Source organism: Mya arenaria, chromosome 4 (assembly GCF_026914265.1).
Source record: "Mya arenaria isolate MELC-2E11 chromosome 4, ASM2691426v1".
Taxonomy (NCBI): Eukaryota; Metazoa; Mollusca; class Bivalvia; order Myida; family Myidae; genus Mya; species Mya arenaria.
In genome coordinates, this window is record NC_069125.1 from 58,100,479 (window position 1) to 58,118,685 (window position 18,207).

Genomic DNA, 18,207 nt, shown 5'->3' on the forward strand with positions numbered 1-18,207 from the left:
GGTCTCTGTGTCAATTTCGAACTATGAATAATAGAAAAAGACAGGTATGTTAATATATAAAGGAATCATCGTTTCTGCCACCTGTGTGCCAGAAATTATTTGGCTGGTGAATACAATTATTTGCTCGTATGTGCGTTTGTATAATAATGAATTACTTACAACATTATTACATAACCCATTCAAATACTCCTAGTACTTATTAACAAATCATTAACATCATGATAATATAATATCAATAATGCGATATATTCTTACTATCTGTATGACATATTTACAGTAAATTAACTCCTAAATGATATATTTAGAGAATTATATTAAATTCTATACATAGTGTTGTTAAAACTATGATATGAAATGAACCTGTTGATAATTCTGTCCCGCCTTACATGTATAAGTCATTGTATTACATTGATTTGATTATGGGTAATGTTGGTGTATTTCGAATATGTATTGTGTAGTACATTTTCTTAATAAACTTGGAAGTAACCTAAGAAGTGGAGTAATGTTTAGAAATATTAATTCGAGTTGTAGCAATATCGTTAAGGAAGATTAGTGTTAACATTCATATCTCCGCCAATGAGACAGATTCTGATTCTATCATTTTAAAACCTCAGCTGGTGCAGTGATGACGAACAGTCTCAAGTCTGAGTTCAGACTCTAGACTCATTATGGCAAAACTTCATTTCATTGTAATTTTCCTTCTATCTGAGCATTGATGGTAAAATTTGCTGAAATATATTCATATTTTAGCGTTTAACTATTATTATCATACTATTTTTTTAAAAGAAATGGAATAAATATGAATTTTTGCTCCTTTATAAAAATGCTTTTCTGAGTCTGAGTCTAGACTTGGACTTGAGACTGTTCGTAATCATGGCCACAGGCCTTTAGCGGGTTCGTAAAGACAAATTATATTTTTTTCTATATTTCCTTTGAAGCCATAGCATAGTGCCTATCAGAAATAAGCAAATCAAAAACATGTGTCTTACACTAACAGTCGTGTTTTATATATTAGCAATATCTAGCTAGGAAATTTAAATTATAAATTAGAAAACAACACGTAAAATGTTATTCAGTTGTACTGTAAAGGTGATAGGAAAAACAGAAGTAGTCTGAATGCTGGCAAGTAAACAATACTGACCGATCGGCACATTGTGAAAGTCGCTTTCGATCAGTGTTAATTAATCAGCAATACACTCTTATATATGTAAGTTATGTACTTCCCTATAATTAATACAATAGGAATAGGGTTGAGGTATCATGTCGGTCTCAAAGTCAGCTAGAGATTATATTATAAAGAATAGTATGGAAATCAATCTATGTGAAATCACGATGATACTTAGGTAATGTTTTAGGCACTTTAATACTGTGGAAATATGTGTTAAAAAATGTATAGATCGATTATTACGTTTAAGTAATTTATTTGTTCAAACAGAAGAAAAACTCATTATGTATACAAAAACTTGAGTGCTTATAAAAAATATAAATGCATATGAAATCGGTTTTACACTTAAACTCCAAGCTTATCGGTTTAATTTACCCGTTTCAAAAAGTAGACATGCATTTATGGAAAATACTTCAATATCATATAAGTTTACCTCGCAGACTGTTTTAACAGTTTCCGTATGGATCGTATTGTTCAAACATGTGTGGATATAACTCTTAGGAATCAACAATTCGATCACTCATATGTGGAACCTAGTATATAGAAATCGAAATTAACATAAAAAAACGCAACTGAAATACATGTATACGTAAAATTCCGTCAGAATTTTTTTCACGTCATCAACTACAAGTGCTTGCTGTGGACACGATGCCGTTAAGCCGTCAACGTAATTACTCGTTGACACATGGGCCGCACGAATCTGAAATATTCACCTTCGTGGACGCACGTAAGTACTGTACTTTTTCTTTTCAAATTATTTTCATGTCTTCTTCGTGTCGGAACATTTTAAGCATAAGTAAAAGCCGTTAGAACATATATAATAACATCGTTGTACGCATGTTTGCAATGACCTTATCCACAAGGGTAGTAGCAAGGAACAGTCATTGGTAAGTTACCTCTGGATAACAATGTAATTGTTACGCGTGGAATATGTCCGGATTGATGTGTGAGGGATATAGAGGCGGAGAACACCAGGGTGTATGCCAATGCCCACCACCTCTTACAGAACCACTGCTATGATATTGTGTTGCTGTTGTTGTTTTTTCAGAACGTGTTTGTACTAATGACAAGGTCAAACGCATTATCCTGCTGGATCAATAAAGTGTTGTTTTTTTTTACATTATTAAATATAACTCTATAGTATTCACCCCGAGTTCATTTAGATGCATTAAATTTAGTGCTGTAATACTGGTCAAAAATCGGATAATCGTATTACTAAATGTTTTATATTTGAATCCGTCATTTTCCAGATATTGTGACCCGAAGTATTGTTGTTTGAGTTTTGTCTTTTTACAAACCATTGTTATACAATCAATTCAACGAGCCAGTAAGCAAAACAATTTCTTTACTATGGCCAAAGCAAAGGTGATTTTACGTAAGGTGGGACACAACTTGTGCGTTTTAACCCGACAAAAGGCTCATAATTTAGACTAAATGGTGCATTCTGGGTTATCGTATTAATTTGAGATATATTTAAGCGGCCCTGCCTGAACCCGCTAGTGAGTCAGGTATGGTTCTTTGAAAGAAAAATCTGAATGTGTGAAAATTGTTTTTATATGATTTACATCAACTAGAAAAATCAAAATCAGTTTGTAGTTTGTGGTTCTCCTTAAGACTGATATATTCTGGTGCAACGAAAAGTGTGCAGTTTTGCTTATGTCAACTTGTATTATTCGTTCGACAAATATTTAATTAAAGGATGTTAACATGAAAATCCAATATGTTTGTATGCACAATTGAACATTATGTTCTTAGGAAATGGTTTGGTTGTAGCCGCTCCACCCGCAATTCCTTGCACATACCGAATACTTTTTATACTTGCGTACCAGATAAGTCGTAGTGTGCCTAATATATTTAGATGATAAAATCTTATTCTTCGTAATTCATGGTTCAACTGGAATTTTTGAATTCTGAACAATCAAGACTATAAATATCTCATTGAATAACGCGTGTACTGAAAAAAGGCTGGATTCACTCTTAACGATTACCAAGTTGTCTTTATGTCCATTGACATTCTTTGTGGGGGGGGCGTTTAAAAATAAAAAATAATAATTATATATATATATATATATATATATATATATATATATATATATATATATATATATATATATATATATATATATATATATATATATATATATATATATATATATATATATATATATATATATATATATATATTGCCACGAATTTAACACCTGAATTACGTTCAATACCCTTATAAGTCTTAATCAGGAATTTGAGCTCAAGTTGTTTTTTATTACCGTATAATTGTATCGAACTCATATAAACACGGATGTTGCACGTTTCTTTTTTCATATAATCTAAGTATCTTATTTAAATAGTGATGTGTTTCTCCATTTTTAAATTACTCCATCCACCATTGGGATGATTGGTTACCCCGAGTATTGCGTTTTTTACATTGGTAACATTTAAAAACAAAATATATTATATAATTATGTCCGAAATTGGCGAAATTTTATTCGGCTCTGAAATATTTCAAGGTTGGCTATTTCACGTTAAATTTAAAATAGAGATATAGAACATAAATGTAGTATACCATATGAATATTTTATTGATAAATTTAATGTCATTTGCAGTATCATTGTATTCAGTATACATATCTCTTTCGCTTTAAAGTAATATCAATAGTCGAGGATCACAACCCCTTCAATACCGTATACTACTTAATATACAACGCGGAACATGCGTGACAAATATAATTAATCTAGTTTAGAGTATACGTAATAAATGTAGGGGGTACACGTTACAATTTGGGGGAGCAGTTTTCTTAAATATTGATGGAATACCTTAATGACAAACTATACTACACATTGAGAAACCTTAAAGATCATAGAAAAATACACTGACGTAAAGAATGTTTTGATTTTAATTCATGACGCAATGTCTTCAAACGTCTATTTCGGGTAAACTACCCTTCCGCCACTTTTTTCCACGCAATCAGGACTAACTTGCCATGATTCCTGTAATTCTATATTCAATATTGACTGCCACACCGTAGGCCAATATTAAACAAATTACTTTTCGGAAACCTGTTCACATTATCAATATGACTGGCAAACAGGCGGAACCGAAGATCTGACTTGCTTATTGCCAAATCACTAATAACTACGTTAAATAGTTCTGCTTATATTTAATTAATCAACCTCTGTCGAAAACAAATTGATACAACGGGACATGGTAAGTGGTTAGTTTCATGCCATTCCTGCAAACCCTTTAATTGGACTGTTCCTCAGTTATGAAATTGAAAGTGTATGCGTTTGAAAGATACATCGGTTGAAATTGAGCTTAAAATGCGTAACAAATACGCCAAAAACTCGTAAAATAAATCCGATTTCTACAATGTTGTGAGCATGAAGTATCATGAAGTGCATAAAACATTGTTGAAAAATGTTTCTTAACAATAAAGTGCAACAAAATATGATAAATAAGTTTACGATTTCCTGGTTGTTATTTTAGTATATGGTAATAGGAAGAACAGAGGAAGTCTTAAAGTCCTGGCATAGTTTCATCTACTAGTGGTTTGTGGTTCTCCTTTAGACTGGTATATTCTGGTGCAAAGACAAGTGTGCACCTTTGCTTAAGTCAGCTTGCGTTATTCATTCGACAACAACTTTGATAAAGAGCAAGTTAACATGAAAATCCAATATACAGTTTGTTTGTATGCACAATTGAACATTATGTTCTTCCGAAATGGTTTGGTTGTAGCCCCTCCACCCGCTATCCCTTACACATACGAATACTTTTGATACTTGCGTACCAGATAAGTCGTCGTGTGCCTAATATTTTAGATGATAAAATCTTATTCTTTGTAATTCATGGTTCAACTAGAATTTTAGAATTCTGAACACTCAAGACTATTGATATCTCATTGAATAACGCGTGTACTGAAAAGAGGGTGCTTTCGCTCTTAGCGATTACCAAGTTGTGATTGTGTCCATTGTATTTTTGTGTGTGTGTTTTTTTCGATTACAAAATAATAAAAAGAGACCACATATATATATATATATATATATATATATATATATATATATATATATATATATATATATATATATATATATATATATATATATATATATATATATATATATATATATATATTATATATTGCCACGATTTTAACACCTGAATTAGGTTCATTACCCTTATAAGTGAAAGTTTTAATCAGGAATTTGAACTCCAGGTTTTATTAATTAACGTAGAATTGTATCGAACTCATATAAACACGGATGTTGCACGTTTCTTGTTTTATATAATCTTAGTACCTTATTAAAAAAGTGATGTGTTCTTCTATATTTGAGTCCATCCACCATTGGGATGATTGGTTACTCCGCGTATTGCGTTTATAACATTGATATAATTTCGAAACAAAATATATAATATATGTCCGAAAAAAATAAGATTTTGCGGAATTTTATTCGGCTCTGAAATATTGCAAGATTGGCTATTTTATGTTCAATTTAATGTCATTTTGCAATATCGTCGTGGACACACAGTATACATATTTCTTCCGCTTTAAATTAATATCAATAGTCGAGGATCACAACCCCTTCTATAACGTACACTAATTAATTCCTACTCGGAACATGCGTCACAATTATAATTAACCTATTTTAGAGTATACGTAATGAATGTAGGGGGTACATGTTACATTTTGGGGGAGCAGTTGTCTTAATTATGGATGGAATACCTTGATGACAAACGATACTACTCAGTGAGAAACCTTAAAGGTCATAGAAAAAGACACTGACGTAAAGTATTTGTTGATTTTAATTCATGACGCCATGACGCCACTACCCTACCACCATTTTTTCCACGCAATCAGGACCCATTTACCATGGTTCATGTAATTCTATATTCTTTACTGACTGGCACACCGTAGGCCAATATTAAACAATTTACTAGAACAGTGTTTTACCTTTCGGAAACCTGTTCACAGTATCGATATGACTGAAAACAGGCCAAAACAAAGGTCTGCCTTGCTTATTGCTAAATCACTAATGTTTACGTTATGTAAATAATTCTGCTTATATTTAAAAATTAATCGCCCACTGCCGGAAACATATTTATACAACGGGACATGGTGAATGGTTAGTTTCATGCCATTCATACAAACTCCTTAACGGGTCTGTTGCCCAGTAATGAAATTGAAAGTGCATGCATTTGAAAGATACATCGATTGAAATTGAGCTTTAATTTCGTAACAAATAGGTCAACAAGCTCTTAAAACAAGTCCGATTTCTTGATACTACTAGTATATTACTGTGAGCAGATTAACCGAATTCATTAGATCAACTGATAAAGTATCATGAAGTGGATAGGACATTGGTGGAAAATGTTTCTTAACAATAAAGTAAAACAAAATAATAAAAAATGATAAACAAGTTTACGATTTCCTGGTTAGTATTTTAGTATGTGGTAATAGGAGGTAATCTTAAAGTCCTGGCATAGTTTCATCTACAAGTAAACAATACTTACTGATTAGCACATTATGTATGTAAGGATTATCGGCAATTATGCGTACTTTTCTATTATTAATTCAATAGGACTTAGGTTAAGGTATCATATTGGTCTGAGGGTAAAACTTATAAATGCTGTGGACATCTGTGTTCGGATTATAGGTCGATTATTATGTTCAAGTAATTTATTTGTTCAAACAGAATAAAAACTACTTATTGTATACAGAAACTTGAGTGCTTATGAAAGATATAAATGTTCATCAAATCGTTTTTACACTTAAACTCAAAGCTTATCAGTTTATTTTTGCCCGGTTCTAATGTAATATGGAGGAAATAAAAGTAAACATGTATTTATGAAAAACTCAAAGTCTGTTTAAACGGAACCTGTGCGAATTGAATTGTTAAAACATTTGTGGAATTTACTCCTAGGAATCAACAATGCGGTCAATCGCATTTTGAACAAAGTATCTAAAAAAATAGAACTGAACTCATGTCCTGGAATGTACGTCAATGTAAAATCCCGTCTGAAAGATTTTTGTGAGACGTTCACATGCTTGTGGTGTCACCAAATATGATAGCATGATGTGGACACGATGCCGTTAAGTCGTCGACGTAATTACTCCACGACCCATGGGCCGCACGAAGCTGAGATTTTTACCTTCGATGACGCACGTAAGAACAGTATTGTTTTCACTTTACAATTCATATTTCTTTTTTCTCTCTACGTTTTTTTTCCCAGTCGGAACGTTGGAATAAGCAAAAACCGTCAAATATATTAATATGCAACTTTTTACACATGTTCACACTGACCATACACGCAGGGGTAGTAGTAATTACAATACTTGCTACACTTTGAGCAAGCACGGACGGGGAAGGGTCGGGGATCCTCTGGGTATATGTATCAAATACCATCTCTAGCAGAAAAAACTGCCTAGCGTTTGTGTTGCTGTTGTTGATGTTGCTTTTGAGAAATTAATTGTACAAATAGCAAGACGAACTCATATATTGCTGGGAAAATTAAGCGTTTTATTCATTTTTCAAATATCTATGCATGGACCCCGAGGTAATTTGGATGTATCGTTTTCTATTGCTTAAGCACACTTCATGTTTATACCTGAATCAGTTACTCTCCCGCTATTGTGACCCGAGAGTTTTGTTTCTTATAAATCATAAAGTGTTATTCAAACTAGTTCATGACACGGTCTATTGTGGTCATTTTATAATACCTTTGTTTCAGTGTATATGTCATATTTTAGGCTATACAAAAACCATTTCGTTACTTGGCCCAAACAATAGTAGGTATAGGAGTGGGTTTTAGGATTTAACGCTAAGGGGGCCCAACTTGTGACACAAATTGTGAAGTGCCTCCTCTCCCCCGAGAACCGAAAGTACTATTATGTTGTAGTTTAGGATGGTGCATTCTGGTGTACTGTATGCTTTGTGTCTCCCCAGCCTGGATCCACAAGTGAAGTAGGCATGCTTTTTTTGAAAGAAAACACATTTCTGAATATGATGTCTATACTACTTTTATTAAGTAGAAAACTCCATGTTTTGAAAGGAAACTGAGTTTGTGGTTTGAACTTATTCTCCTTGAGGCTGATATATTTTGCTGCAAAGGAAAGTGTGCATTTCTACTTAGGCTTTTTAGTGTGTACATCTAGCGGCAATAACTTCGATACAAAATCGTATCATGAAATCCAGTACAATTGAATACATATTCGAACAACATTAATTTCCAAAAGGTTTGGCTATAGACCCTCCATCCCCTACCTATCACACGTACCGAATACTTCTCAATACCGACACAGGAAGATCCACAGCAATAAGTAAACATGGTTAAGTTTTATCTATGGCGTAAATTGGTATTACCCTAAGCGTTTATCAAGATGTCTTATTTCTCGTATTAATCCTTTGTAATCATTGGGTCCACTGGACTTCTTTTGTTTATTTTGCGGTTTTGAACAATGGAATGAGACACTATAGACAATGTATGAACAAGGATGTACACGTCGTTGTCATGAATTAGGTTCGTTTCCTTATCAAGGGAATGTTAAAGAAGGAACTTATATTTCAAGACCACTATCAACACCGTAAAATATTATCTTGCGCATTGAAAAACGAAAGCTGCACGTATCGTTTTAATCTGAGATTCATATATAGGAAGCGATGTGCTCCTCAATGTTTTAAGGTACTTCAGCAATCTTATGAATGAGTTATTACCTTTTTAATTCAAGTAGTATTTCTTGGAAACAAAATCTTTAGTATATGACCGAAAAACATCAGTTTTTCGATAAAGATGCATTTCTTTTGGCTCTAAAGTAATTTAAAGTTGGCTATTGCACGTTCAATATACAGTACAACTTTACAACAAAACTAAAGTATAATATAAGAATATTAAGAATAATTGTATACCCTTTAAATTAAATAAGTATTTCTTGGAAACAAAATCCATAATATCTAAACGAAAAAAATATAAAGATGCATTTCTTTCGGCTCTCAAGTAATTTAAAGTTGGCTGTTTCACGTACAATATACAGTACAACTTAAAGATGCACTCTTATTCCCAAATAAGATAAACCATAATTAATGATAATGTTTTAATATTCCAAAAAGGATGAACAAATGTCGAAAACAGTGGTTCGTATGAAGGTTACCGAGTTTAATTTGAAAGAAATGAGCATAAAACATGGTATGTCTACCTTATGAGACTATAGTAGACGACAGTAAATATTTTAGCATTCACCAATCATTTAATATTTTTGCGCTTTCAGCTATTAAATACACGGTTACAATCTTGTTATCAATACTTAATATTTTCGATAAATGCATTATTTATTAAGTTGTTAAAGGTTTATCACTCAAAATGTATGTTTGTTATGCATGGGTATGTATAACATATGAATATTGTTTTAATAATATATATGTAAGAAACCTCAAAATCTAATCTACAATGTACACTTGACCATTTGATTGCTTGATTCATAGCCATTGACCATATATCATTTTAAAGCATAACTGTCTTCAAATAATATGCATATTTCTTCCTCAACGAGTAAAATGCATGTAAGTAATAAATTCTGAGGAACGTACCCCTCCCCCCTGAGTATCGAGTACTTCTTTATTCCTTTATCCCTACCCTAATCCAGCGTTACAATACTTTTAATAAAATTAATCCATTTTGAGAGTCTATGTACCGCATTAAGCCAAATTGTGTGATTTGCAATCCGCGTACCACACTCGTCTGATCATTTGAGTCCCATGTACTCGGTAAAAACCCTATAACACTAAAGAATGCGCGCGTGTGTGAGGGGGTGGGGTGAGTGCATAGCCAAGTTGATGTTTATTTGTTCCTCAGCGAATTAAAAACACTAAAAACAATTGTGTGTGCGTGTCCCAGTCATCTTATCTATGGATATAATACGTTTAAGCTTAACCTTTTACTGGTCGGGTTTTCGTACTAGACATCGAATCCCATAGAGATAGATACTCAGTACATTTTGAAAGAGAAAATAACAACGCATTTGAATATGAATCAACATATATTGAAAAGGATAATTGTTACATTTGATCCCGGAATCGGCCAAATCTCACATTTGCAATTGAGTGACAAATTGCAGTAGGCATTTGGACAAATGTTCTTATGCCTAATGAGCAGGAGACTGAACAGAGAAAAATCCTACATTGCCAAAGACTTAGACCATATTTCTTGTATTTTCTGATGGTAATATCACACTATGTCTTGACAAATCTTAGTTTGGAAGGAGAGGGAGACAACCGTACGGAGACATTTACGCCGCAATTAGCATACATTTTTCATGATCATTTATTCTTTATTGACAGGCACACCACAGGCAAATATTGAGCAAATAACTGGCCTGATTGTTCCACTTTCGGAAACCTGTTCACATTATCAATATGTCCAATAGACAGGGGAAAACAAAGATCTGTCTTGCTTATTGCCAAGTCACTATTGTCTACGTTGAATAAGTAATTCTGTTTTTATTTAATTAATCGACCACTGCCGGAAACAAATTGATACAACGGGACATGATAATTTGTCTAGTTTTTATGCCATTCATGCAAACAATGGCATATTTGGCATCGGTGTATGCATTTGAAACTTAATGCATTTCAAAGTAACATCAATATGAAACTATTTTTGGTGTGCATAGGAAAAAACAAGCCAAACCGTATTTTTAAAAAAAAATAACTTTTTTGTTAAAAGTGTGACGTAAATTCTTTCGTCATAAACAATCACATTGCTGTCACCGAGTGTTAGTTTAATACGTATTTTCCATTCTTCTAATATAACTTTGATGGTGCCACTAACTTTAGCGGCTGATCAACGTCTTCCTCCAGATTCCTGACTTTTTGATTAGATACCAATGGTTTCTGAAGTTAGAAAACAATTAACGTTCTGATTTTTCAAATGATTTTTATTTGGGTTTCTCTTACAATCAGAAAATCCCACAAACTTCAAACTTTTCAGCAAATTACAAAACCACTATTCTGCAGCCAAATGTATAAAATCGTCTAAGTTTTTATTTTTGTCAAAGAAACCCAAAATGCATATTGATTAGTCATTATCTATTCGATAATAACTACGAACAAATCAAATCGTTTTAATGAGTCAACCAGCCAATTGTAAAAAACTGGCTAATTTATCCGAAGGTTACCTTTTGGTAAGTTTGCACACGCAAGCAATTCAATTGGTCAACAGTCATTATTGAGTGAATATTGACCGATCAATAAGCATTTGGTATACTTTTACCAAACCAATTAAGCATTAATCGGTTAAACGCAATAGTGTGCATAAGTCTTTCTAATTTCAACAATAACTAATCAGCAATTGACGCTTGCTTTGTCTCTCAGAACTCCACAAGGTCCCAAAACCAAGAAACATTTACTCCTACTGAATTATCTTTTAACTTTTAAAAGTCATTAATACAAAATACACCGGCGTTCTGAAGTCTCAACGACAAATTTAATGAATGAGTGTCATTATTTTTTTATACCATCGATGTTTCCTTCCAGACTAATCTTCAGACTTCCGATGCTAACCTGTATGAGATACCAGAAAGCTACAATGTCAGAACTAAGAATTGTCTCTTAAATTCCTTCCACAATGCAAAAGATGTTTGAAGGACAAAAACTAACAATGTTTAAAATAAATCATTTTTTATTTAGTTTTGAAGTTCAATATTTAGCAAGCATAATTTATTTATCCGTTGCAACATGTGTAGCTGTAATTAGGAGTTGAGCAATTCTACGAAAGAAGACTTTATCTGATTTCCAATCAAAAAGCATTTACATTTTTTAGAAATGTCTTAATGCAAAATAACTATTTTTTTTTTATCTCAAACTTGCCAGTACTACCCAAACAACAATGTATTGAGGCTATGCGATGATTGCAGCTATTTTAAGAAAGATATTTGCATTTTGGTAACTAGAAAATAAATTTAGATATCACCATGAACCCACAATACATTGTTGATTCAGTAGTCTGGGGCATTCTGACACAAGAAAGCTATAATGTTGATAGACTTTTCCGAAAAAATGTGAATGCCTTTTGATAAAAAATCTCATAAAATCTTCTTTGTCAAATTTGGTCAACTCGTGACTACTACAAAACATGAGATCGCCTGACATATTCTGAATCAGTCATTTGGTAGCCTCTGGCCTTTAATAGCGGTTCGTTTGCTATTTTTTAATATATTCTCTTTGAAGCCATAGCATAATACCTACCAGAAAAAAGCACATCAAAACATACGTCTCACACTGACAATCGCGTTTAATATATAAGCAATGTCTAGCAATAACATTTAAAATAATAAAAAATGGAAAAATAATTTCATGTTATTCGGTTGGACTGTAAAGGGTTTGGGAACAGAAAGAACAGAAATAGTCTAAATGCTGGCAAGTAAATAATACTGACTTATTGGGGCATTACGAACGCCGCTTTCGATCAGTGTAAATTAATAAGGAATATATGTATATTCAAGTTATACACTTACCTATAATTAACACAATAGGAATAGGGTTGCTGTACCATGTTGGTTTGACAGTCTGCTAGATGTTAATTATATCCGAGTGGCAACACAATGAAAAGTGAGAACTTAAATGCTGTGGAAATCTATGTTTGGATTATAGGTCGATTATTACCATAAAGTAATGTATTTGCTCTTACAGAGCAAGATAGAAGCCCTTAATATATATATAAAAACTTAAGTGAATATGAAACATATAAATGTGCATCAAATCGTTTTTACACTTAATCTCAACGCTTATCAGTTTAATTTACCTATTTCAGTAGACATGTTTTTATGAAAAAGAATTATACCTAAAATAATAGTATAACCCACACACTGTTTGAAGCAGTGTCTGTATGGGATCTTACTCTTCAGGAATCAACAATGCGATCATTCACAGGTTAAACAGAGTACAAACAAATTAAATTAACTTAAATCAGAACTGAAATGCACGACAATTTTAAATTTCGTCTGAAAGATATTTTGACTTGTGCACGTGCATGTGACACCATCAAACGTGAACGCATGATGTGGAAACAATGGTTAAGCCGTCAACGTTACTACTCGACGGTCAATGGGGCCGCGCGAATCTGAGATTTTCACCTTCGTGGACGCGCGTTAACTTGCATTGTAATTTCCATTCTCATTTCAAGTCATATTTTTTCTCGAAACATGGCCTTCGTGTCGGAATATACTTAGCATCTATAACAAAGGTCGTCAAATATATTATATTCCACCTGGAACACATATTCACAAAGATCACTTTCAGAAGGGTAATAGCAAGGACATGTCATTGTTCGTGTCAGACCAGGTACCGCGGGATTACAATATAATTGCTACGCTTGCAATAAGTCTGAATTGGAGAGTAGGGTAGGGGTGGAGAGCCCCAGAGAATGTGTCAATACCAACCTCACACAAAACCTTTGCTCTGATACTAGTATTGTATTGTAGTTGATGTTGATGTTTTTCAGAACGTTTGTGTACTCAATATTCTGCAGGAACAAACAAGTGTTATTTTTATTCTTTTTCAAATATTTCTTCGCGGAATGTACAGCCCCGAGTTAATTTGGATGTATTGTTTTATTGCTTTAGCACTGGTTAAAAATCGAATAAACGTATCACTGCATGGTTTATACCCGCATCCGATATTCTCCAGAAAGTGTTACCCGAGAGTAGAGTTAGATTTTTTGTTTCTTATATATTATTAAGTGTAATACAAACGTTTTCACGACACGGTCTATTGGTCTAATTATACTTCTATACGGTATGGATTGTATTGTTAAATCTTGTGGATAATACTTTTAAGAATCAATAAAGCGATCACTCACAGGTTAAAAAAAGTGAATTAAACTTATGTACTGGAATGAACGGCAATGTAAAATCCCGTCTGAAAGAATTTCGTGACGTATTCACGTGCTTGTGTTGTCACCAAACGTGAACGCATGATGTGGACACGATGCCGTTAAGCCGTCAACATAATTACTCTACGGCCCATGGGCCGCACGATTTAGAGATCTTCACCTTCGTGGACGTACGTAAGTACTTTTTTTCCTTTTTCATTTAAAGTCATATTTCTTTATTTTCCTCAAAGAAGGGTATTCCTGTCGGAAGAACAAAACAAAAGCAGTCAAAAATATAGATTTGCAACATTTTACTCATATTCACACTGACCATTGACACAGGGTTAGAAGAAAGGACCATCAAAAACGTCAAAGACCTTGATCATGTCAGACTAGTTACTTCGGTAGTACATTACTTGCTGCGCTTTGAATAAGTCTTGATGGTGTAGGGGCGAGGAGACTGGGGTAGGGGTGAATGCCCGTTTCTCGCTGAACAACTGCTGCTATTGTCTTGTTGCTGATGTTGTTGTTTCTCAAAACATTTTTATACTCAAAACATGATCAAACTCATTATCCTGCTGGAACAATTAAGTTATTTTTTTATTCTTGTTTAAATATTTCTCTATGGAATTTACACCTGAGTTAATGTATATGTTTTGTTTTCTATTGTCATAGCATTGATTAAAAATCTAATTAACGTATCACTACAAATGTTGTACCTGTATCAGTTATTCCTCCGAGAGTGCTGTTGCTGTTATGTTCTTCTATGGTCATCACTTTGAGCTATATTCTATACATGATATTGGACTGTGTAACGTACTTTATTTCTACCAACTGTCCATTATTGTAAGAATGGACGATCCAAAATGTATCAAGAATGTACATACATTGCTTAAATAATGGGTGTTCATTAAAAACACTCAAACAACGCTACACAATACTATAACCATTGTCGCAGACGTGTTTTAAAAATCGTGATTCGATAGGGTTGGAATGGGTTGAAAGAGTGTAGTCTTGCTTCAGCACTCTAATTCAAGTGTGTAATTCTGTTAACAACAACTTGAAAAAGCCAGTTATCATTAAAATCCAATATATTTGTAAGCAAGAAATATCTTTAAAAAAAGATAAACGGCGATCAATGTGTAAACAATGTCATGAAGAGGGCCGAGTTGTTACGATTGGAAGAGAGTATGAGAAAGCAGTATGAACTAAACATGTGCATATTATTTTATTTGAATATCAAGGGTTTATTATATTAAAGTATTGCTGAGGTCGAAAAGGGTTAAGATTTTACACAAAATTCTTAGCCTATCAGTATACCAGTATTATTTATAATGGCATGGTTATCTTTCTGCTAAACATGTACGTTATAACTCTGTGAAGGGTTATGTCAAATTGTGTGTCAATATACATAGAGTAAAATTGCCAAAGAATAGGACACTGTCAAGTATTTGTTGGCGTTAATTTTATGACGCCATGTCTTGGACTACCCAACCGTCTTACTTTTTTACACAATGAGAATCTGTTTTCCTTGCTTCCTGTAATTCTATATTCTTTATTGACAGACACACTGCAGGCGTGTATTGGACAAATTACTGGAACATTTTTTCACCTTTTGGAAACCTGTTCACATTATCAGTTTGATTGACTTCCGGGACGAAAACAAAGATCTGCATTGCTTATTAATCAATCGCTACTGTCTACTTTTAATAAATAATTTTGCTTTTATTTAATTAATCGATCATTTCCGGAAATTGATACGGGCACATTGTAATTGGCTTAGTTCCATGCAATTCCAGTTAACTCTTAAATGAAACTTTGGCCTATTTAGGTAAAGCATTTTAAAAATAATTAATGTCCAAGTTATATCAATTGAATACAGTAACTGGATACATGAGACTAGCATGTTCAGTGTCGAAAGTTACTTGTTAATCGACTGAAATTCATTATGAGTGCATAGCAAAATCGCAATTAAAACTCGTTAAAAGTTTTTAATTTCGTTCATCGTAAATATGTATGGTGTGTGATGTGATGTGATACATTTTAACACAATAATATACGGAAGTAATACGTGTTTAAGAGGCGTACTTAATTTGAAATAGGTACTCTAGTTGAACAATGCTGCACAGGAAATACTTAGTATCTGCCTCTGACAAATACATCTGCTAAATTTCCATTAATTCCTTAATTGGTTTTATCAAGTGATATATTAAGCGGTTCGTAAAATATTTTGTTTCGAAGAAGGCGCATACAGTGCTGACAAGACATCGGCAAAGGGAAGACATGTGTCTTAAAAATAACAGTCGTGTTTCATCTATTAGCCATATCTTACCATAAAAGTAAAAATTAAGCAACGCAAAGCTAGCTCATATTTTTCGCTTGGGCTGTGCGTATACTGACTGATCGGCACATTATGAAAATCGCTTCCGATCAGGGCAAATGTAAGTTATATATTTGGTACTTATAACTAATACAATAGGAATATGGTTACGGAACTATATTGTTCTGAGAGTAAGTTTCGACATTAAAAAACATGACATAACAATACAAGTGAAATTACGATAAAACTATAACTGTGAAAATATATGGTCGGAATAAAGATAGATCATTACGTTAAAAGTCTTTGATTAATAAAAACGAGTATGTACCTTGACGAAAAGTCAGTTTTATTTGCCCGATTATAATCTAAAATGGAGGAAATAAAAAAGACACGTACTAATGAAAATATATTATTATACAACTAGTTTAACGCAAAAGCTTTCTAAATAATTCCTTTGTAAAACGTTTGGAAAAATCTTATGGATTTTACTCTCATGAAAGGACAATGCGGTGATACACACAAAAATGAGCTAATACACAAACCTTTGCATAACTAAATGTATACAAAATCGAAAGTGTTTACACTTTTAAACTTCAAGCATATCAGTTTAATTTACCCGATTATAATCTAAACTGGAAGAAATAAAAGAAGACGTGTATTTATGAAGATGTGTTACTATACAACTAGTTTAACATGATAGCTATTTAAATAATTCCTTTGTGAAACGTTTTGTGAAATCGTGTGTGGATTTTACTCTCAGGAAAGGACAATGCGGTCATACACACAAAAAACACTGAGCTAATTCACATTCTGGGAATGCACGTCAACGTCAACTCCCGTCTGAAAGATTTTCGTAACGTGTGCTCGTGTTTTTGACGTCACGTAAAGTGAACGCATGATGCGGACACGATGCCGTTAATCCATCAACACAATTATTCAACGGCCCATGGGCCGAACGAGTCTGAGATTTTCACCTTCGTGAACGCACGTAAGCACACATCTTTTGTTCTCTTTTAAAGAATTATTTCGTGTTTTTCTCCTAGAAAGTCTTCGTGTCGGAATGTTGAATTTAGTACCATTAATATGCCACTTGGTACACATGTTCACACTGACCATAGTCACAGGGGTAGTAGCGAGGACCATCAAAAAGGTCAAAGACCATGATAATGTTAGTCTTGGTACTTCGGGAGTACAATACTTGCTACGCTTTGGTTTAGTCAGGGTAGGGGCGGTACCTCGTCGCCGGTGTGTGCCAATCCCAACCTGCAATGCTGTGCTGTTGTATTGCTGTTGCTGCTGTTCTTCAGAATGTGTGTGTGTGTTAAAGCAGCATCAAAGTCAATATCCTGCTGGAACAATTTGTTTTTTAATAGTATTTTTCAAATATTTACCCATTGAAATTTACCCCCGAGTTGTTTTGAAAGTGCTGTTTTTCTATTGCTATTTCTAAGCACTTGTTAATCGAATAAACGTTTCCCGACATGTGTTATAATACCAGAATCCGATATTCTCCGGATATTGTCACTCGAGCGTGTTGTTTTTTGCTGTTGTTTTTTTTCTTATAAATTATTAAGTGTAATACAAACAATTCCACGACACGGTCTATTGGTTTAATTATCTCACAGACTCGGGGCCCCTTGTATTTTATTACTGTAAGGCCAAACAAACAGCATTTTGTTGATTGGAGAATGTAAGGGCTGGTACAGGAATAGGTCATTAACCAGGATATGGCGTCAAAGGTTTCGCAACTTGTGCGGTATTCCAATAAGACCGAAAAACGGCTCTTAGTATTTAGTCTTAAATGGTGCATTGTTGGGTATTGTATACATATTGATATGGGGCATATTTACGTGTTCCCGTCTGGATC

At 33.5% G+C, this 18,207-nt stretch overlaps 1 protein-coding gene across 4 annotated transcripts in view; it reads left to right on the top strand.

Moving 5' to 3' along the window:
- LOC128231944 (1-phosphatidylinositol 4,5-bisphosphate phosphodiesterase eta-2-like) overlaps window positions 1-18,207 on the top strand; it is a 102,961-nt gene that overhangs the window by 38,909 nt on the left and 45,845 nt on the right. Inside the window, exon 1 of one of the 4 annotated variants that reach the window (XM_052945215.1) lies at window positions 6,818-7,323. The exons of 1 other annotated variant lie outside the window; for it this stretch is intronic. In XM_052945215.1, coding sequence (XP_052801175.1) covers window positions 7,245-7,323 — 79 coding nt within the window. In that variant the 5' untranslated portion in view covers window positions 6,818-7,244. Of the gene's footprint in view, window positions 1-6,817; window positions 7,324-16,306; window positions 16,462-16,646; window positions 17,329-18,207 lie in introns of those variants that run through there. 2 more of the 4 variants (XM_052945221.1, XM_052945217.1) reach the window with 2 other exon arrangements.